We start from the raw sequence: 17306 nt of genomic DNA on the forward strand, positions 1-17306 counted from the left end.
CTATCCAATAGCATGTAGCCAAGAGTCAAGGAGGACTAGGGCAAAACTCTGACTTAGTTCAACCACAGGCAGCTAAACTGAAAAATGTAAAAGAGTTTGTTGAACTCTTTGACTCAGTTCAACTCAGTTTGTTGAACTGAGGGGGTGGTTAATGCAAGTAGAATAAAACAGAAAGGTTTGGAAAATTCCTTGGGTATTGACATTGCCCAGATGCTCTTATCAAAATTCTCATCCTATCTTGCGTTGATGATAAGAGCGGGGTAAATTATTTCAGAAGTCCAAGAGTGGAACACATAGTTATGGAGTACGCCTCCTTGCTAAGATCTGCTGATAACCAAAGTACAGGGGAGGGTCCCTGGTTTCAAAGGAAGTTGCTTTTTTTTTTCTTTAAGGCTCAATCTGAGCCCGATAGAGGCCGCAGACGTCCATCCGTGGACGTACTGGGCTCAGAGGACCCTCCAGAGTGGAGGGAAGCAGAGCTCCCCTCGCCTCCCGAGGGGGGACATTCAACTGTATCCGTTATTTCACTTAACCATGGGGGGTTCCGGAATGGAACCCCCATGGATACTGGGGCACGCCTGTTAATTGGATACCTGACCAAGAAGGCTTAACTATACCCCAGAGTGGGAAACATTTGTTTTTCAGACTATTGATCTCTGTTCAAGTCTTGAGGCCATCTGTGCATCAGTTTCATGAATGCTATAGAAAACAGAAGAAATGCATTCCAACCTTTCTTTAAAACACATTACACAGTAGTAGTCCTCATTGTGTGACTGCTTCATGAGAAAGAGAAGATGGAAGGTTAGCCCACTGCAGCAGTATTTCTGCCCAACGTTGCATATACGCAACAGGGACCAAATGTGTACACCTGTGGGCCGAGCAAGAATGGGTTAAGTTTCCATTATTATATTCCTGTATTTCCTGGCTCTTAGCAGTTCTGTTGACTCCCACACTATCATTGAGGGTTAGTTTTCCTTACAGATGACTTTCATTTGTAAGGAAAAGCCTCCATCTCCGTCAGCCCATGGGCATGTTCATTTTTGGCCAGAGACTGAGGCAGCTGGAAGAACAGCACTGACCTTGATGGTTCTTGCATTTAGCTTGCCAGACATTGAGTAGGTTGGTGCACCCCTAAAATATACAAATTTATACAATCCATTGCTGCTGGCACAGCAAATGTGAAATGGCACTGAACTGGTTAGTTCACCCTTAACTACAACTGATGTGGTTGTAGAAACAAAGTTAATTTGTTTCTAGAGCAAGAATTAAAAGTTTAGTTCCATGGCAAAATAGTATTCGTTTTTGTCTTCTCTAGCTATGCGCTATGGATTTCATGGTCTGTTTTTTGTTTATCGGCACAGTTTAGGTGTGGCTCTTTCTAGAGGACACGGAAAATATTTCTTCAGAGGGAATGTGACAATTGAAGAAGGTAACATTTTCCTGAATTAGTAACTTTCCTGATACATAAACTAAAATCAAAACTTTAGATATAGGCTGATGGGTTCTGAGCTGTCTGTGACAGATCAGGAGAGAGATCTTGGGGTAGTGGTGGACAGGTCGATGAAAGCGTCGACCCAATGCGCGGTGTCAGTTAAGAAGGCCAATTCTTTGCTTGGGATCATTAGGAAAGGTATTGAGAAAAAAACGGCTAATATTATAATGCCATTGTACAAATCTATGATAAGGCCACACCTGGAGTATTGTGTCCAGTTCTGGTCGCTGTATCTCAAAAAAGACATAGTGGAAATGGAAAAGGTGCAAAAGAGAGCGACTAAGATGATTATGGGGCTGGGGCACCTTCCTTATGAGGAAAGGCTACGGCGTTTGGGCCTCTTCAGCCTAGAAAAGAGGCACCTGAGGGGGGACATGATTGAGACATACAAAATTATGCAGGGGATGGATAGAGTGGATAGGGAGATGCTCTTTACATTCTCACATAACACCAGAACCAGGGGACATCCACTAAAATTGAGTGTTGGGAGAGTTAGAACAGACAAAAGAAAATATTTCTTTACTCAGCATGTGGTTGGTCTGTGGAACTCCTTGCCACAGGATGTGGTGATGGCGACTGGCCTGGCCGCCTTTAAAAGGGGATTGGACAAGTTTCTGGAGGAAAAATCCATTACGGGGTACAAGCCATGATGTGTATGCGCAACCTCCTGATTTTTGAAATGGGCTATGTCAGAATGCCAGATGCAAGGGAGGGCACCAGGATGAGGTCTCTTGTTATCTGGTGTGCTCCCTGGGGCATTTGGTGGGTCGCTGTGAGATACAGGAAGCTGGACTAGATGGGCCTATGGCCTGATCTAGTGGGGCTGTTCTTATGTTCTTAATCTGGTAAACTGATAAAATGTAGTTAGTCTTAACCATGTGAGTCTTCCAAGCAGGGTACTAATATATTGTTCAGTCTTCTTGTGTTCAGTTCTGAACCTGGCCCCCTTTTTTGGCATGAGATCTGATTGGATGAGGGAGTTACACTCAACCCTCACTTGTTTTGCTTCCAATTAATAGGATAAAGTAGTATAAACAATTTCAGAGAGAATCATTCTCATATGGACCGCTGTGCTTCTCAGCGTAGTGGCATCTTTGTAGATACCACGGTATCTTCATAACATGGTTTGGGACCAGGTTACCTGAATGGCTGCGTTCTTCCATACATTCTGGCCTACCCTCTTAAGTCATCTGAGGGGGTTCTCCTACAAGTGCTGTCTTGTCCCACATTAGAGGGATGGTGGCGCGAGGTCAAACTTTCTCTGTAGTGGCACCATTATTACAGAATTCCCAATTGGGGGAATGAAGAACTGTTCCCTCCCTCATGGCTTTTTAGTGACGGCTAAATGTTTTGCCAAAATGTTTTGTCAGTCTTTTAGTTGGGTTGATGTCTTTCCTTTATGCTTCTGTGTGTGATGTTTCATTTTGCTACCTTCTCTTCTTCTGGATAGCCATCTCCCAATCGTTTTTAATTGGTTTTATTTATCATTTTGTTTATCATTTTATTTATCATTTTGTTGTATGTTATACATTTGTTTTATGGAGCTTTGTGAGCTACCTTGTGCATGTGCCTCAGCATGAGAAAGGTAGGATATAATTTTTAAAAAATACATAACAGCATCAAGTAACCTATTAATAATCTTGTATCAGTCAGTTGTATCCAATTGCCAGATATTTACAGCTGTGGGATTTGTGAAAGTTTTAAGGTCAGTTGAAGGATCTAGCCATGTTGGTTAGGTTACGGACTGAAAAATTTTATTTGGAGGTCTTTCATCCTCTTGTCTTGAAATTTTGAACTGTGGAATTACATAAGCACCCAGGTCCAAATTGCTCCTCTTTCCTCGTATAACTTTATATCAAAAGCTTCAGTTTCCTCTATTTCAGCTTTTTCCGTTTCTATACTCAGCAACTTGTCTTTCCCTCCTTGTCACCTCCTATCCTTTCTTCATGCTTTGACCTTATTGGATTCATTTCTTAAGTATCTGCTGTCTTAACATATAATCGCTTGAAACCTAACTTGAGGCGGGTGACTTCATACAGGTGACTTCAAGCCCTCTAACCAATGTGACCCTGTTTATTTAATGGTTTCCACTTACTTCCATCAGGTCGTATGAGTCACTTGTTCTTGCATGTTTGTGAGTACTGATGGAAATACGATTTATTGAGATTTGTTATTGAGAAATGTATAACCGAGGATTTGTGGGGAAATTTGGAGAAGATGACTGTCATGAATTGCATACAGATACTGAACTGTTGCTTAAAAACATCCCAGAAAATGATCATTTGTCATGTATTCTGGTTTCAGGACTGCATGATTTAGAACAACCTGATGTATCTTTAGCAGATGAATGGTAAGCCTTCAATAAAGCATGACATGGGCTTGTATTACCCCTTCTGTTTGTGCTTGTTGTGACCCAGCTCTTCATAATGAAAAAAACAAAGGGAGATTATGCTTACAAATCTCTGCTAAAAATAGTTGTACCACACTCTGTTCTCAGGTCATATTGCAACACGGACGTGCATCCTGAGCACCGCCAGTTGACACAAGTGAAAGCTATTCGAAACTACCTCACAGGGAAAGAGCCATTGCTTCATTGTGAGTAGCTTCTTAATTAACAGCCCAATCCTATGCATATCTACTCAGAAGTAAGTCTCATTAAAGTCAATGGGGCTTACCCCCAGGAAAGTGTGGCTAGGGTTGGGCTTTAAGTTATAATTCCAAAAACATTTGCAGGCATTCCGCAAATGCACGTTTTGCCTGTTACACTGTGAAATGCCAGTGTGGTGTATTTTTAATGCAACCAGCCTAGAATGGTTAGTTAACAGCACTACAAGAGCTGAGGTGAGGTCGTGGTTAAGAAACTGAGCAATCAAGTTGGAAGCCCTTGACTTGAATCAGTTATGAACACACTTGGTAACCTTAGGCAAGCTACTCCTCAGTTTTACTCCCACTCCTCAGTTGGGAGTCCCCCCCATTCAGTCCCCGAATGGGGACAATAATACTGACCTGCCTAACAGGCATAGTGGAAAGATTCCAGTATAATGTATGTGAAGTCGTGTGGATGCTGTGTTAATGCTAAGTATTATTAATCTGAGAGCTCTGTTTGTCCCTGACTTTATAGAACAAATTATTGATCAAGATCTTGCATGCATAATTATCCAGATTATGCCAGTACATGCGCTATTGAGAAAACCTACATTGTGTTTTAACCATGAAGTTTTCAATGCTTGTGCTGAGCCTCTTTGGGCTTTGTTAATGAAAGCTCAGCTGAGTCATGACTTGAATATGAAACCACCAAGAAAACTCTGTTAAGGAAGTATTGAGAGTATAAGGGGGAAGTAGGTAGTGCTCTCTGATTTTTAAAATGTGGCACTGACTGCAACTGAGGTTCTTCCATTGCTGGCAATGGCAGTGGACCTCTTGTATCCTTAGAACTCTGTCTTGTTATAGCTAGCAAGGGGAAGGGCACTTCTGAATCACAACCAGTATGCTCAAATGATTCTAGTTCTAGCCATGATATCTACCGGATGCAATAAATTTCAGAAACATGAAGTGCCTATCAGAATTAATTCAGGAAGCCCAGAAATCTCAGATTTCCATGTGCAAGAAAGGGGGTGCTGACTTTCATATTCAGCATGTGAATCTCATCCCCTTAACTCACAATCAAATATGAGATTTGCATTCCATCGCTATCATAATTTCTTCTAGTCTCTAAGTCCACTGTGATGTGTACAATTTGGGACTGTGGATCTGTGAAATTTCTGCCAATATCTACTGTCAAAGTGTTTCCTTTCATAAAGATGCTACATACATTTTTATCAATGTTTTAAAATCTTTTAGGCGATAAAGAATTGATACAGGAAGTCCTGTTTGATGCAGTGGTGAGTGCACCAATAGAAGCTTATTGGACCAGTCTTGCGCTAAACAAGTCAGAGTGAGTGAACACAACAGTGTTTATTATTATTTTAATAATTACTTAGGATTGGGAATTTTTTCCCCCCAACCCAGTCCAGTGATTTTTGTCAGGACTGATGCACACAATGAATTAATCACCTATCTTCATTCATTTTAGTGGAGAAACTCAATGTATATGTCCATTCCTTTGATATCTATTTGACTTAATTTGCTTTAGACCAGGGTTTCCCAAAGTGTAGGCCATGACCCACTGGTGGATTGCAAGCCCATGCCAAGTGGGTCCTGACCAGGGCTCTCCCATCCATCCTAGCCTCCATTTGGCTCCAAATTGGAACCATTTCAGAGGTGTGGGGAGACCCCAAAGGTCTCTCCCAGATTGCACTGGGCTGGCAGCCCACTCTGTAGGCCTATGCAGGCCACAGAATGCCCAGAATTTTTGGAAGGCAACTTCTGGCTTGCCTCCAGAAAGCTATAGAAATAGCTTTCAGAGGCTTCTGCAGACAAGGCCTGTAGAGGCCTGTCTGAGGCCTGTAGAGGCTTGTAGAATGGGTTGCTGCCCTGATGCAACCCAGAAGAGCCCTCTGGGGCCTCCCCTGGTACCACCAGGAGCATTATTTCGGATGAGGTGGGTCGTGGCATGATAAAGATTGGGAACCACAGTTAAATGTTTGAGCATTTGTTAAAATCAATTTAAGGCATTGAAGAACATGATCAGTACTGAATGTTGCTTTGCTTTGGTGGCCTCCCGCCCTTCTTTTCCAGTACTATTACTATTTAAAGACATGGGATGATGATTTGATGCTTTCTGAAGCTCTGGCATATAGAAGTTGCCTTCTGAAAACTGCTAAGTTTTAACCCAGAGATTTCCATTTTACAACGTGGCTCTCCCACCCCCATTTATCCCAGTCCTATAATTCTCTGTCCCCCTGCCCCCCACACTTAAACTGTGTCACAGTCTTGCACAGTGGTGGGAAGGTAGACTGATGACTGAGAGGATAAAATGGATGGGAAAAGTGGTGACTCTTCTGTCTCCCAATTCAGCAGCCAATTCAAAGATGGAATCTTAGGATGAAACCTGGCAATCCCCTGCTCATGCTTCATTGTATAACCAGCAGACTAAATGGAATTATTTGGCTTATATTTAATGTGTTGGTGGTGATTTACATGGTGTGCTCAGGATGTTTTGCATGAAGGCTGCAATCCTATACTCACCTGAGAGTAAGTTCCATTGAACTCAACGGAATTTACTTCTCAGTATTTGTGCTTATGTGTGCAGAAAGTCATGTATGGAAACCAGGTACAAATCCATTTGAAGTCTCTTTAGAAAAAGAAAAATAGGGAAAAGACACACTGAGGGGAACAATAGTGCATTCCTATAAGCATTTTTTTAAGGGTAGAGAAAGAAACAAAAACAATGGTATTTATTCCCCAGGAAATCTGCCTGGGACTGTAGCCTTGTTTATAGCACAGGATTGAGAGCAGCAGTGTATCCTAGGAATCCCAGACCTACTGATTAATCAGGCAAATGTTTTAATGTTTCAGTTAAAGTTTAAATGGATTAGTGTACCCTTTGATCAAGCTTATAGTCCTGTTATACTGTACACTTGCTTCTTTTGTAACCATGAAGTAACTATAGCATTTGCTACCGAGAAATATTATTATTCCATGCTTATTGCTCTATTTCAGAAACTCAGACAAGGGAGTAGAAGTTGCCTTTCTTGGAACTCGAACCGGTCTTTCTCGTGTCAATTTGTTTGTAGGACCAGAACAACTAACTAATCAGTAAGTCATGTATCTTTGTAAAATTAGCATACAGAAAAGAGAGAAATATGCTCCAGCAATAAAATCATGTCCTCTTTCTCCCTTTGACTGATCCTCTATAGCTCAGATTCCATATTTGAAATATACAGTATAACAAACTACATTACCTTATTGACTTTTCTGTACTATAACTTGAAGTACTGCGGTATTTCAGTTGGGTTACCACCTTCAGAGTCCCCTCTTCTATTATGCACTGTTGGATTTCTTTCCCACCTTCTTGGATTCCAGGAAAACCTTGTAGTCCAGATCAGCAATCAGTTACCTAATTCAGTCAGTGCAAAACATATGCTTAAGACAGCAACATATACCTTGGCTAAACTCCCACCCCATTGGCCATCTGCAGATATTTTGTTTCCAGGTAGAGAAACATGTGAGGAGGCAACAGAATCATGTTTCCTAAGTGGGCCAACATGCTCTCTGGCCATGTCCCTGGATCTTCACATGTTTGGTGTTTATTTGCAGAGGACAGTGCCAAATCTGGAGAGGGTTCTTGCATGCAGAGTAGGTCCCCAGGAGGCCAAATGAACAGATCTGGAGCTAGTAAATACATTGGTTCAGGGAGCATAGCTAGCAGAAACAATCCCGCTGTTCCTAGATGTTCCTGCTCAGGGACATCTTAAGAGTGTTAGGGCCCAATCCTATCAGCATCACCGCCAGTGGTATGCTGCTACCACCAGCTACTTTGCCACTGGCAGTAGCAGTGTTCTGTTGGTGCTGACACAGTGCCAGTCAGCTCTGTACCTCAGCACCAGGAGGACAAGGTCACCACTGGCCAGAGCTATGGGTTTGGGAGCAGGGGGAGGTGGAGAGGGGGCAGAACTGGGCAGAAGGAAGGAGAATCGGGCCCAAGAAGGGGGTGGAGACAGCGGCAGACCGTGCCACTGTATCCTATCCCCTCTCCCAAGCCAGGAGACTCAGCCTGGGTCTCCTTGGTTCTGCACACACTCAAAAGCACACACAATCCGAGTGGATTCAGACTGGAACAGCAACAGCCACTTTGATGTTACACCAAGAAAACAGCAAACATTTTCTGTTTCCTTCTGTTTCAAGAGACTTCTTGACAGCTGAAGACAAGGAGAATATTTTTAATGCTGATCATTTTCCACTTTGGTACAGAAGAGCTGCTGAGCAGATCCCAGGGAACTTTGTGTACTCAATTCCATTCAGTACAGGTTCGTCATTTAGCTACGCTTTGAATTTCAGATTATCCCTAACTAAAAAAATTAGTCTGCTCACCTAATTTTGTATTCAATATTCCTTTCCACGTCTTATTACTTCATACTTCAAGCAATTGAAATGTGCACATTACAACCTATAATTATTATTTAACTACTAAATAAGCAACATCACCCATTTCACTGTTTGCAAAGAACATCGTTGGGTCTTAACTGCAGAAGGGGTTACAAAGGTGTTCGAAATGAACATTCATTATAAAACAGGTGAAGGTGACTATAGAATCAATAATTACAAGGGACAGTAGTTGATATGCAAAAGATTCCAAGTGTGTAAAGCACATGACTGCACATCACTTGAGCAGGTTGGGCTTTTTTTGATTACAACATTGTTTGTGGGACTCCCATAACACCTTCTTGGCACTGACAGCACCTGTTGCCAGATTTTTATCTGGATATGTGTTTATGTAAATTGTTAAATGCACTATGAAATCCATATTATTATTCTCTAATGAATATCATTTGCAAATTACATCTAAAATATATTTTGTTCACACTGTTCAAGTGTATTAACTGCAGCTGCATGCATTTACAATCTTGTGATTGTAGAATGGATGACAAGTTGTTTGTATAACACCTACAAGCAAACATTTCTCACCTTCTGCTGTTTGAACCGCTTTCTAGTCTTACTTGTTATCCTGTATTCTCCTCCTTTGGTTAGAGCTTGGTGGTAGCACGTGTTGAACCTCCACCTGAAAAACCTTAGGGGCTCCAAGTTCAGTCGTGAGTCAGGCCTGAACAGGACTCAGAACCGCTGGATCTGTGAGAGAGCAGTCTGGTTTAGGATCCCCCTTTCCCCTGTGACTGAACTTCAGAACACAGTGGGAAGTGGAATGAAGTTACAACTCATTTCTGAGAAAGTCCAGGTGTGCTTTTTTTTTTTTTTTCCTCTAACTGTGTCATGAGTGATCTATAGTTGGAGACATGTAAGTGACAGCAGGACACTGAAAGAAAAGGAATTTTTTTCTCAAAAAGTTTATGAGTCACTTTTTCGACCAGAAATCAAACCAAATTTCTGGCTCAGAATAAATGAATTGAACTATTGTTGGAAAGTTCTTACGGTAGCAGGTGGTGCAGTAGCAATGAACTCACAAATTGATCCAAATTGATCTCACCAGGTGAGAACAAGCACGGCTGGTTCAGTTGTTGTCTCATATCTAAAACATGGTTCAGAAGAATCAGTGTTCAAGACTGTAAGATAGTTTAGCTGACAATATATGCAATGAGTCAGAAGGCCTTTTTTTCTTAGTACTCGGTCATGTTGCTTAACTTCACTGCAATTCCTCATTTTCCTTCTTTCCGGCCTCTTCATACTATTTCATTATTGTTTTATGGATGTGCGTTTTATGGTTGTTTTAGCATCCTGTTGTTTATTGCATTGAGTGTCCTTTTTTTTAAATCTTATAGAAACAGCAAACAAAAGCAACGTGGTGACAGCAAGTACTGCCATTCAGCTTCTAGATGACAAAAAATCTCCAGTGGTAGCAGGTAAACTGGTCGCTTCTTTCTCCATCAATGTGGTGAACAGGCTTGGCTTTCTCATGCCACTTAGGTTTCCTATAAAAATTCTCATTTAAAGACTGTTTGGGAAGCAAGTTCAATAAAGTGCAACTTAATGACCTCATGTCTGGGTCTTTGGAGGCCTCCTCTCCTTAAAATACTTGATTCAAAATGTCTTGAACACAGAAAACATTTTATAAAGTGGTGGGGGTTGATTTAGCATAAACAAAACAGTAATTATCAACACAAAAATTTCAGTCTGGGCAAATCTGGGAAATCTCAAGCCTCTTATTACACATTTCAATTGACATAGCTGCAGCCTCATGAGTCATACCCGTGTTTGAAGTTAGGTGCAAGTGTAACAAGAGAATAACAATGCATTCAGTTGCTTGTCAAGAAGATGCAGGTTCAGCTGTATTCCAAAATAAACACTGGAGATTATGGACTTTTCCCATGAGTGACTTCTGTGCAAGATATGTACTGATACAAATACAATTTGTGAAAATGACTGTGAGTTGTGTCTTAAAATTATGACATGAAAAACAACCAGTGAAGGTGGAGGCTGAGGTTCTGTGAGGTAATTCTACTCAAAAGAATTACAGGGGTGTCCCCATATCCATGGATCCCATATCTGCAGATTCAGCTATCTGCGGATTGGGTCTGCCCCCTCCAGCACGTGCACCACAACATGCACCCACTCTAGAGGTAAGGGGTGCTCTGCTTCCCTCACTTCCGGAGGAGCTTCTGAGCTCAGCAGATGCTGAGGTTGTCTTTTCCCAGCCTCTGCAGAGCTCAAACTGAGCTCTGAAGGTTGTTGTTTTTTGTTTTTTAAAAAAACAGCTTTCAGTTTCATGGAGAAATGCCTATAAGGCAGCATTTTTCAACCGCTGTGCCGCGGCACACTATTGTGCCGCAAGGCTGCCTCAGGTGTGCCGCGGGATCAGAGCAGACAGGCAGCACACGTGGGGGAAGCGGCTGCTTTGAGCCTTACACTTTGAAGCAGAAGGAAAAGGAGCAGGCAGCCAGCAAAGGGGCTGGTTGCAGCTGCTTTGCACCTCCTGCTGTCGCTTGCTCCTGCTCCTGAGCAAGACAAAGGCTGCAACCCAATCCTGATTTATCTGGGAGTAAGCCCCATTGACTATTATGGGGCTTACTTCTGAGTAGTCACACCGAGGATCGGGTATTAAGTCCTTGCCTCCTCTGTATGCTGATTGGGCGACCAGAGAAGCTTGGAGGAGGTCCCAGCGGATGGGGTGGAGTGAGTGAGAACGAGGGAGTCAGGAGCAGGCAAGCAGGTATGGAGCAAGTGAGTGTGCTGAGGCCACCAGCCTAAGAACCGGCTGGCTCAAAGGGTCCTGGAAAGTTCCTTTTCTTTGCCACAGTTTGCCTGCAACTCCCCAAAGTAACCCTCCCTGCATTGCCTTTTGCCTTTTAGGGGAAGGGCATTGGGCCCCAATCCTCTCCATACTTACCTGGGAGTAAGCCCCATTGACTATAATGGGGCTTACGTCTGAGTAGACATGCCTAGGATTGGGCTTTTGGTCACACTTTTTTTTTTCTTAAATACAGGAGCAGGCAATTGGCACTTCTCCCCACCCCCTCCCTGCCACAGGCACATTGCCCCCCAAATCTCATAATTGCAGTCAGCAGCTCTCTTACTGTCCCTCCCTTCACTCCTCCACACCCAAAAGTTCAGAATCACTTGCTTCAAGTTCTCTCTTCCCCCCACGCCAGCTGAATCCTGTAGTTGTTTCACTACAATCTCAATCTGACTTCTCTTTGCCAGCACTTTCTCGCATAACACTTTAATAACATTTTTCATCCTTTTCACAGTCACAAATACTTTCCTCTCCAAGTTTCTTGTGAGTTTCTTTGTCATGTAAAAATATAATTGTTTTAATTATATTAACAATTAATTGTAATGTAGTGATTTAATGTAAGTAAAAAACTGGTAGTGCGCCTTGACAATTTTAGTGCCTTGTCAGTGTGCCATGAGCTGAAAAAGGTTGAAAATGGTTGCTATAAGGCATTAAAAATGTCATTTCCAGTTTCTCTGTGAAACCAGAAGTTGCAGTTTTTTGCATTCAGAACTCAGTCAGAGCTTTGCAGAGGACAGGGACAGACATCCTCAGTCTCTGTTGAGCTTAGAAGCCCCTCCAAAGGCAAGGGGAGTGGAGCTGCCCTCGCCTCTGAAAGGGGGGTGGCCCCCCAGGACTGCGGGCATGGGTGTTCACCCGTATTCACAATTTCAGCTATCCACTGGGAAAGGGGGTTGTTCTGGAACGGAACCCCCATGGATAAAGGGGCACACCTATACTATCCTCTCTTTTTTTATCTGTTCTTAAGGTGGTTTTTTTTTTCCTCCAACTACAAGGTGATATTTCATCAGTTGTTGCATACTGAAATCAAACTGAAAGTGAACTATGGAAAGGGTATAATGCAAGTCCGGATTGTCTAGTGGTTCTGGAGTTTAACCTGGAAGATCCAGTTTCAAATCTGTGCTTACCCATAAAGCTTCCTGGATGACCTTGGGTCTGTCACTCTCAGCCTTACCTGCCTCCCAGGGTTGCTGTGAGGTCAAACGGAGAGAGGAAAGCATGTATACCATTCTGAGCTCATTGGAGGAAGGGCAGTATAAAAATGTGAAAAAAATAAAATAATTTTCATTCATTTGCTCATTCAGCAAACCTTAAAACTCATCTTTACTACAGTGGCTCCTAATTCTTATGCATATTCTTGCGCCACATGTAGATTTGGCCCAAAGGTGACTTAAAATATGGTGGCAGGGTGGCAGCGCATCAAGATGGCAGCTCAAATCTGTTGTGCCAATGGTGTAATATCTTTTCTTCACAACTACAGGAAAAGAAGAAAGGTTAAGGAATATACATTAAGGGCCCAATCCTATCCAATTTTCCCGTGCCAGTGCTGCTGTGCCTATAGGGTATGTAGTGCTTCCTGTGTTGGGGAGACAGTCTTGGAGGCCTCCTCAAGGTATGGGAACATTTGTTCCCTTACCTCCGGGCTGCATTGCAGCTGCCCCGATGCTGGAAATTAGGATAGGATTGGACCCTAGGCTGTTTGTCCTGTGTAAGTTTTCCTATACATGTATGCTAAGCTGGAAATCTAGCTCCCAGAATTGTTCAGTTTAAATTTCTATATAGGAAGCTGCTTTTGGAAATTTCTGCTGTCTCTCTTGTAATTATGTTTTAGGTTTTCAGAAAAGCTTGCATCAGTAAATGCCGCATATTTTAAGAAAGGAACATCATCTGTGTTATTAAGCTTGTACATGGCAACTATTAACTATCAATATTTTACTGCCTTGCAACAAGCAAAAAAAATTAGATGTGCAGTATTCTGTTTGTTACCATAGCAAAGGCAGTTTGTAAAACATGAGGAAAGAGGAAAATTGCTTGGTAAGAATACATAATTCCAATAATTCATTTATGAGTCAGATATTTGAACATGTGGTGTAGCTGCAGAGTGGTCAGGATTTGACGGCATGCTGGAGGGTTCGGGATTGGAGAGTCACCAGACAGTCTGTTCAGTGGCATATTAGAGAGCAAAACATCAGCAGCACCTTAACTGAGCGTGTTCATTAGACTGTATGGCCTGCAACCTAGACTTGCTGCCTCCTTCTGATGAGAGAAAATAGTGGGAGGGGTGAGCATAGAACTCCCTACCTGAAACCAAACTGTGGTTGCATCCATGTCTTTCACCTGTCAGATGTCAAACTCTACACCTATCTGTGTGCTTGCATGCGAGCACACCCTTATCTCTGATAATGTCAAATAATTTTGTCCTCAAATCCCACCCAGTCACCTGAGGCTTGGAACTCAGACCATACCTTCCAAGTACTTGTGATTCTTCAGGGGTTTCTCTCATGTTGACTGTAGCTCAGGCTATGCAAGGTAATCCAGAGGCATCTTTCTCCATACGTGGACACTGACATGGTTATCAGTGCTGCATGGTTCTCACCAATCTGGGCAAACAGTGATGGATGCATCCAATGCATGGCCTAATTCGCCAAGGCACACTTCAGGCCTTTTCATCTTGGTAGTCACTTCATTTGGGAGTTACTGCATTTGACAATCCAGATAATGCACTGATTGTATAGCTGTACATGTTGTTCTATGGATGAGAGAGATTGTTCAGATGGTTAGTTGGTCTGTGGAGGTTTTATTTCCAGCAGAGAGAGAGAGAGAGTATTCAGTCTGCTTTTAGACAGAGGTATGTAAATTAGGGGCACTTGCATATAATGCTTGTCTGATATTTCAGGATGTGCAAAGGTAACTATATACTGCATGAATGTGAGATATTTTAAAGAGCAGAGGAAACCCCTGAGCAGTGCACGAATTGCACATTAGCAGACGCCTGGTTATCTTTCACTGAGGACCTGAGAGCTGATAGCATACTGACCATCTGGTTTGAATGTCATCAGGCAATTTTTCCTTTCATAATGGAAAAGGTTACAGCAGAAAATAATTTATTATTAGATGAACTGGCTCGTGAGAACAACAGGTGTCTTCATCACCATGTCAGTTGCTTTGCCCTGACTTCTGCGTTCTCTGAAATCTGTTTTGTGCAGTTGGGGTATGAAGGAGTGAAAATTCAGTTTAAAGACAGGGTGGCTGAGGTTCATGTTGAATTGTACACAGCATGAGTATGGAACTCCAAGTTTCTCTCTATGTATTCAAATACTGTAAAGTCAACAGTGCCTTGTGGAAAACATGCATTGGAAATGAAGAGCTGTTTGGTTGTTTGAACTGGCTTTTGATTCCCGACTATAAAAACTGCTGCAAATTCCACAGTATTTGGCTGAGAAAGTTTGGAGACTTTTGATTACTATTCTATAAGTTGTTTTGTCATCCCAGGATGTTAGGAATGAATGATTTTAGTTTCTTGTGGGACACAGTGCCTGCAATAAAGCAGGTTACCTTTGCATGAGTAGCAGAGAAGGTCTTTACCGCATTTACACACTTGGCTGTAAAGTTCAGAGCAGTTGTTTTGGAAATGCCTGCTATTTATTGCTGTAGAAATGACGTCTTAGAATGGTTCCAAATGTGAATTGGATATTCAAATAATTGGAAATACAAATTGAGGTCCCGTGCAGCTTCTCTTGGATAAGGAGTTTGGCAATGATGGTGACTCATCAGCAGGCACTCTGGAGCTGCCCCCCCCTCCCCGCAGCCACCATAGAGCTCCACACATTCCATAGAGTAGATTACTGGGTTCACCGACCAGTTTTCTCCTATCTTCATGTTTACTGACATTCCCAAAGGGTGTTGAAAAAGTACCACTTCCATTTCTTCCATAAGAAAGCTTGTGTTCTGTAGGTGCTACTGCACCTTTTTCAGTCCCAAGACAGGAAGGAGAAGGCTGAATACCTTCTACCTGATGCACTTTTTCACACAGTGCATACGTTGTCAGTGGAATTAGTTGCCAGATTTGTTGTGGTGATGGCCTCAAGCTTGGATGGCTTTAAAACAGGGCAGGTTGATCAACAGCGACTAGCCATGAACATCACAGCTGGCCCGCTCATGAAAGGTTCATGTCAATTTGGGGGGGACTGGCAAATTCACAAGAGATGCCCAACCATGCACTGTGTCTGCCTGCCTCTGAGCTGCTGCAAATGGAGCAATCAGCCCTTCCTGTGCCTGGTTACTATGCCCTCAAGCCAGTGGCAGATCACTTCTTCCTCCGGTGCTGCTGGAGGGGAAAAAAAACCTGCTGCCACCAGCTCCTCCCTTCCCCCCCCCCCATGGGCAAGAAAATGTGGAGTGTGGTCTTTCGTTTGCCTTACCTGGAGCACTCGATCGCCACCTCCTTTCTCCATCCCATCCTGTTTAAAATAAACAACAGCATACTCTGTCCTTCCTGTTTATTTTAAACAGAACAGATCTGGAAGAAGAGGCAGTGATCCAAAACTCCTGGTAAGGGGATGGATGGTTATACTTCCCTCTCCTTGTGCACTCCTGGCTACTTCTCTAAGCAAGGAGATGGTGCACAGGCAGGCAGGCAGCAAAAGGGGATGAGAGAGAATTTGGCAATGGAATTTGCATATCTCAAGTGGTGTTTCTGCTCAGATGAGTTGGTGCTACATCTGCATTCAGTAGCAATATGCCTAAATACTTGTTACTGAAGAGCAATGGAGAAGACCAGTACACCTTTCTCATCTGCATGTGAATTTTCCAGAGGCAGCTGGTGGATCAGTGCCCACAAACCAGTCCACAGGAGGCTGGACTGCAAGGTTCTTGACCTGATCCAGCAGAACCTTTATTATTTTCTTATGTTATTTTGAATGTTACCTTATCATTATATTATATTATATCATATTATATTATATAGCGTTCTGCTTGGAGGCAGGCTGTGCAGCACGGCCTCTCCCAGTTTGAAGAGACTTTGCCAACAGACTGAGGCAAAGAGGCAAAGAAGGAAGGCCCATAGCCAGGGGGACAGACCAGAGACAGACTGCACTTGCTCCCAGTGTGGAAGGGATTGTCACTCCCGAATTGGCCTTTTCAGCCACACTAGACGCTATGCCAGAACCACCATTCAAAGCGTGATACCATAGTCTTTCGAGACTGAAGGTTGCCATCAACAATGTTATTTTGAGTATCTTTCTATGGAGTATTCTTTCTTTTGCTAGCTCTATTTAAATATACCAATGAAGTGCCCTGCCAGCAAGTTTTAACATATTACAAGTACTTTTCAATGCACTGATGTCCTTAACACAATAACAAAAATTTGGGGACATATGGCTAGTTTGGAAACACATATGTGTCCTCAGAGCTGAGAGTCTGAGAAAACAGAATGCAGTTTCAGGGAATCACACTATATACTATTTCCTCAGAAATCTTACTTTTCTCTAGAACCCTCTCACTGATTTAATACAATGATACAATTTATAATAATTGATATCTTCTGTTTCTTTAAATCAATATTGATAGATGTGTTCTGATAGGAAACAATGCCCAGCCATTTCATGTGCAAGATTGCAGAATCCATTGCAGTTGCATTCACTCTATCAGATGCTTTGCTGGAGTAGTAGCATCTAAGGGAGAATGCATGTGGCGCTATACTGAAAAACAAAAGTAAAAGCCTAAGCTTCCCTTATCAATCAAGAAAGTGATTTACTTAATCTTTGCTCCAGTTTGTAAGTCACTCAGCATTACAATCATTGTAGTCAGCATGGTAATCAGCTGTAATGCTTGCAAATCCCTTTGAAATGCCCCTGCCTACTTTAGCAGAAAACCCAAGGACTTGTTATTTTTCTAGGGCTTCTGTAGTATTTACTGCATCATTGGCATTTATCATTCCTTACATATATTCTTTGGGAGGTATATAAA

At 42.5% G+C, this 17306-nt stretch overlaps 1 protein-coding gene across 1 annotated transcript in view; it reads left to right on the forward strand.

The window, feature by feature from the left end:
* CACNA2D3 (calcium voltage-gated channel auxiliary subunit alpha2delta 3) overlaps positions 1-17306 on the forward strand; it is a 467867-nt gene that overhangs the window by 344295 nt on the left and 106266 nt on the right. The window contains exons 20-26 of the mRNA XM_066613498.1: positions 1362-1429; positions 3797-3842; positions 3990-4087; positions 5333-5426; positions 7094-7189; positions 8279-8400; positions 9868-9948. Of these exons, the coding sequence (XP_066469595.1) occupies positions 1362-1429; positions 3797-3842; positions 3990-4087; positions 5333-5426; positions 7094-7189; positions 8279-8400; positions 9868-9948 (605 nt within the window). The remainder of the gene's footprint in view (positions 1-1361; positions 1430-3796; positions 3843-3989; positions 4088-5332; positions 5427-7093; positions 7190-8278; positions 8401-9867; positions 9949-17306) is intronic.

Source organism: Tiliqua scincoides, chromosome 2 (assembly GCF_035046505.1).
Source record: "Tiliqua scincoides isolate rTilSci1 chromosome 2, rTilSci1.hap2, whole genome shotgun sequence".
NCBI lineage: Eukaryota > Metazoa > Chordata > Lepidosauria > Squamata > Scincidae > Tiliqua > Tiliqua scincoides.